The following is a 5,801-nucleotide window of genomic DNA, read 5'->3' as shown; positions in this document are numbered from 1 at the left end:
GTGTTCTGGCACTTTTTCAAAGTTTATTTATTACTTTACCGATTTGTGGCAATTTCAGACGGTGTGACACCAAGCTAAATGAACTTGTCACATGTTAAATTGACGTTGCTATAAATTAAACGTATGATCATAATACAATGCCCTTTACTTGCATTGAATTTCTTCATATTTACAGCTTTCTTGAAGTCTATATTTAGAAAAATTGGTAGTTATCTATTATAGGAAAAATTAGAAAAATGCCTCGGGCCTTAAGAAGCATAAGGGGTTTCCAGCTCGACTCCGAATGTGTGTTTGTAATTCGTTGTGAGCAAATGCCCACATTTCTCAACATCAATATTGCCTTTGCTGAGAACAAAACAGAGAAATGAGTTTTTCAACTTAAGTTAGAACATTGATGGTAAGTTTTAAATCTGTAATATCACATCATTTAACATTTTTCGTTCCTACGCCTCAGGTGTCTTTGTTGTCGGTCAAATCCGGTCTCAGGTTGAATCCTTTTTTACCTATTGTAGGTTAAATTGCATCGCATGGTGATCCTCTAAGTGAACAAAAAACTTTACTATGCACTTACCTGTACTCCTACTCGGCCCTTCCAGGTCTATGTAGTCCCGTATCGTCACCACTACACTACAATGATGAGAATGGTCAACTCAGCAGAGTTCATTCATTATTTACCTCTATTTCAAGTCAATTGATATCCATGTGTAATAACCAAAACTAATCCTAACCTGACTCTAATCGTTTTCTCTAGGCTTAATTTAGGCTCCAAAAGAGTTTCTTCAATTCATCTGAGTGCGTATTCAACCTACAGGTAGATAGGCAAAATGGGTATCACCGATTTAACCTACGTAAAAACGGATTCAACCTGAGAACGGATTTTAACGGCAACATCTACTCCACATCAAATTTAATTTTCCAGTTTTAATTATAATTTCGTAAAATTACAAATTGTAAAGTCAGAGAATTCTGCAAATAATAGGAAGCAACAGGACGGCTGGAAGACTCAGACGGCAGAATGACGAAAAAATATCGCGCGAGACTGTGCGTTCCCACTCTTACACGACATTTTTTCTTCGTTGATCCTGCCGCCTTGAGACTTCCAGCCTTCCTGTTGCGTAAGCTCGCTAATAATATGCTTGGACCGCCGACAGATGCCAAGCACAACTCTGCGCAAATAATTACCTGCTGGAAACAAACACAGATCACCTTTCGTAATAATTACTTCGGTTCACAAGACTGTAATTGCTTATTTTAGTTGCTTGTGAAAAAGAACAAAACACTTACAACTCTTCAAGTAACGACATTGAAACACCGAATTTTTCCGATGAAGTACTTCGCATAGGCATTCCGATTTTGTCGAGATAATTTGTTCGGGGAAAGAAGGCTGTGCTCGGCCATTGAAGTAAAATTTAGGCTACCATCGCCCTGCTGATATATTCATAGGACTATAATATCAAATGTCAAGAGCTGAGTGGTTAAAATACAGAAACAATCACCCTGTTAACTCATTCGGAATCTATAATTAATCACAGGCTTAGCCTCATTGCACCTGCGCACCTGGTAGGAATGACTATTTACCTTCCTGCACTTTAAAATTGTATAAGGTATCATTCACATATCTATGACAAGAAAGCTGAGTCATTTAACACTGTACAATTGTTCTTGCGGAGACAAAGTTTCGTGCTGGCAAGTCTTCTTTGGAGATCATAACAACATACTCTTCGAATCCAACGGCATTGATGAGGTATTTTGTTTTTCGATTGTCTTCTGGGTCCCAGTTTTTATGATAACACTCATTTTTCGGCGAGGTAAGTGCTTGTTTTTCATGTAATTCAACATACCGAAGATATATTAAGCTGTTTTCTTCACATTTGAATCAACGGAGGTAACTTATCTCCGTAATAAAACAATACAAACTATAAACTAAACTATGCAATGTCTATTAAATAAATTGAATCAACGATAGAGCTTCTAGGTCACCTTTCAACGTGGCAGACAATCAGACATGTTCTTTGAAAAATAATGTATTTATGTAAGAGTCCATATTTACCCAAAATTGGCCTGGTCCCCATCAGCATTAGAAAAGTATCTATTTTTAAACCACGTTTTAGACCAAATCGGCTAACGCAATGGTTGAGGTCACACTTGAGGGAAACGCAGTGTAATACTAGTGTTGACGCTAATTAAGTGTCCACTCTCAGGTGTTTTTGAATCGCTTGGGGAACACTGAACAACAATAGAACTTGATTTTAACAAAAGTGTAAACTCCCCAATGCGACCGCAACCAATGTTGTACCCAATTCAAAGCCTTTGGGAATAAAACATCTTGTTCCAGTTGTTTCCATATCATGTAAATGTGAATGCTACATCAGTACAGAGTTCATGGAGTAGTCTCAGTCCTCTATGAACTTTGTTCAGTATAATGTGACCCATACACAAAGAATCTTAACCCCGGGAGATTTGAATTGGTTTACAAAACAGACTGACGGTTTCTTGACGCTGATGGGGACAAACCTGACACCAGATTCTTACTCTTGGGTAATGGACTTTTGCTTTAACTAACAATGTTACGATTCAAGGCCGTTTTTAGCTTTATAAATAGTTACACTCGTTATTGTTCAAACCAGATTAGCACCAGACCCTGAAGGTCTAAAACAACTTCAGGTGGCATGGGTCTTTTGCAGAATTTTACTACAGTATGAAATCATGACGAAATCTTCAAATATATCTTACACTGCAATGCTGTGCTGTAAGTCGTAAACCTTGACCAAAACCAACGAAAACGAGGCCCTTGAATAATAATGTCAATGAAAACCCAGACAAATAATCATGAATCATTCTTATTTATAAAAACTGCCTTTTTGAGGATGTTGAAGCGTTTTCAAAAGTTTGGATCAAATGGAGTTTTTGGGATAATATTGATCTAAGACAAGAGAGTATGAAGGTAACAGAGGTAATCCCTCATATTGGCCGTATTCCCATCGTAATCCCTCTTCAGTTATTTTTAAATCTCTTGCGAGATCTGGTATTCCCATGAAAGTTAACTGATAGCTAATCATATGTCCCCATTTTTACCAATCATTGCGTGGGAATTCGCTCAGCTGTCAACATTGGTAAAAATGGGGACATATGATTGGCTATCAGTTAACCCTCGTGGGAATACCGGATCTCGCAGGAGATCTAAAAATAACTTAAGAGGGATTATGATGCGAATAGGGACAATATGAGAGATTACCTATCTTACCTTCATACTCTCTTGTCTAAGATGATGCCAAAATATGGCGAGAGATCTGTGATTCCTTATTGTCAATTTACAGCACGCAGATATTGCGGCCAGAATCAGGTGGTCATGTAATGGGGCTCTGCCAGAGTGTGGCTTACTATAACGTCAAAGCAGTTACTATAGAAATTCTCATTCTTTACACTACCGAAAGTATTCAGGTGTCAATTTGCTTTCTTTTTTGGGGAATTCCGCAATTCCCCGCAATTCGGGGACCTCTAACATACGCCATAAAAGCCATGTGATTTTGTGCCAATCGTGATGATTCATGACAATTAATTCTTTCATTATATCTTTCCAATGATCTGTTAATTGCTTAGGTTGAACTCCTGTAGAATGTTTGTGATTGAGATGGCCTGGATCACAGCCATTTTCTACCAAACATTGGTTGCTGCTGTAAGCAGGTATCGTGACGTCTTCACAAAGATTAGCATAGTTTATGATACATCTTAGTACTTGTTGGAGCCTCAAATTCAAAGTTCATATTCAACTAAAGATCCTTCTTAAGACCAGTGTGGAAAGAAATTTCGCAAGTGCACTGGGTTTGGAAAACCCCGTTTAGCGATCGGTTAAAAATTACGCGCCTTATTTCATTCAATCACAGGCTTGAATTTTCCCCGCGCCTAGCGGTGCTGATTGTATTTACTTTATTTCCGCTATAATGGGCTTCTCGTCATTTTTGGCTTTTACTTCGGACAGAGGAGCACAGAACGCGTCATCAGAAAAGAATGCAAATGCGAGAAATTTACTCACAAAAAATTAGAACATGGAAGTTTGGCAGTGTGGGTTAGGGTTCGTGTTCGGGTTAAGGTCACTACCACACTGCCAAACTTCCACACTTCCACACTTCCACACTTCCACACTTCCACACTGCCAAACTTCCACACTTCCAAACTTCCATACTTCCACACTGCCAAACTTCCGCACTTCCACACTGCCAGACTTCCACACTTCCGCACTGCCAAACTTCCACACTCCCACACTGCCAGACTTCCACACTTCCACACTGCCAAACTTCCACACTGCCAAACTTCCACACTAACACACCGCCAGACTTCCACACTTCCACACTGCCAAACTTCCACACTTCCACACTGCCAAACTTCCACACTTCCTCACTGCCGGACTACAAAGGCGGTCTACAAACATACAAAATGATTCAAAACTACAAAACTATGAAGTAGCTTGTGTTAATTATGACACAAAACTAATTCCACAAATAATTAGTACATGGAAGTTTGGCAGTGTGGGTTAGGGTTCGTGTTCGGGTTAGGGTCACTACCACACTGCCAAACTTCCACACTTCCACACTTCCACACTGCCAAACTTTCACACTTCCAAACTTCCATACTTCCACACTGCCAAACTTCCGCACTTCCACACTGCCAAACTTCCGCACTTCCACACTGCCAGACTTCCACACTTCCACACTGCCAAACTTCCACACTCCCACACTGCCAGACTTCCACACTTCCACACTGCCAAACTTCCACACTTCCACACTGCCAAACTTCCACACTTCCACACTGCCGGACTACAAAGGCGGTCTACAAACATACAAAATTATTCAAAACTACAAAACTATGAAGTAGCTTGTGTTAATTATGCCACAAAACTAATTCCATTTTGATGACGCGTTCTGTGCTCTTCTACCCGAAGTAAAAGCCTCATTTTTGCGATGGTGACTTGTGGTTAAGGCAAAAGAGTGCTCTGGAGCACGTGTTCTTCAGATTTCACGTCACACACATACGTCCTGCAGTACAAAATAATATTTTGAACTTTTAATTGCCTTGATGAAGAGGATTCGAGAACGATTAATTAAGGTACTCTTGGATCTTCATTATCCCTGAAATTAAAAACAACAGAGATTAGACCTCATTACGCTGCACATGAATTATATGGTCTACCTTGCTACATTGTAGAATCTCATAATCAAACAAGTTAATCACATTAGCGCCAATGACATTTGAGATGAAAGGAATGATTTTTATTAAATGTTTTTTTTTTCTAGCGTTAATCTCTCTCCCATTCAAGTTCTCAAGAAGCATTTGGAAACAACCAATTACGACAAGGGAACACGTCCTAATCACGGAGGTACGAACTTGGCAGCCTATATTAACTCTGACAGGCTATGATTTTTGCATGGCTTACAGTGAAAAATGTTTGAAAAGTGGCAAATTGTAAAAACCTCAAGTTGTGGGAAAATATTTAGTGGTCGGTTAATAAACTGAAATTAAATTTCCCATTAGATCCCTAGGCCCAGGATTTATTTAGCTTAACTGAATCAGGGACTGTACAATAATTATCAGTTATGACTACAATGGATACTCCAAAATAAGGTAAAACACTTCGTGACACATTTACAGGTGTAACATTTGGTGGTGTAACGTGGCAATACCTGACAACCTCAGTGTTAACCCGATTTGGCAGATAAACAACACTCTGTTTAGGCAAAGAATAACCGCTGGGTTAGGCACTGATCTCTTGTGATTAGGTCTAAGGGGCGACTCGAAATGGTTAG

At 39.4% G+C, this 5,801-nt stretch overlaps 1 protein-coding gene across 2 annotated transcripts in view; it reads left to right on the top strand.

Moving 5' to 3' along the window:
• The first annotated feature begins 252 nt into the window (after positions 1-252).
• Positions 253-5,801, top strand: part of LOC137969883 (gamma-aminobutyric acid receptor subunit gamma-2-like) — an 18,504-nt gene continuing 12,955 nt past the window's right edge. Inside the window, exons 1-3 of one of the 2 annotated variants that reach the window (XM_068816285.1) lie at positions 253-397; positions 3,601-3,684; positions 5,292-5,374. In XM_068816285.1, the coding sequence (XP_068672386.1) occupies positions 3,617-3,684; positions 5,292-5,374 (151 nt within the window). In that variant the 5' untranslated portion in view covers positions 253-397; positions 3,601-3,616. Of the gene's footprint in view, positions 398-1,631; positions 1,745-3,600; positions 3,685-5,291; positions 5,375-5,801 lie in introns of those variants that run through there. The other variant, XM_068816283.1, reaches the window with a different exon arrangement.

The sequence above is a fragment of the Montipora foliosa genome, chromosome 9 (assembly GCF_036669935.1).
Source record: "Montipora foliosa isolate CH-2021 chromosome 9, ASM3666993v2, whole genome shotgun sequence".
NCBI classification, from domain to species: domain Eukaryota; kingdom Metazoa; phylum Cnidaria; class Anthozoa; order Scleractinia; family Acroporidae; genus Montipora; species Montipora foliosa.
The sequence above is the reverse complement of the archived record's forward strand: the minus strand, read 5'-3'. Positions and strand labels throughout refer to the sequence as shown.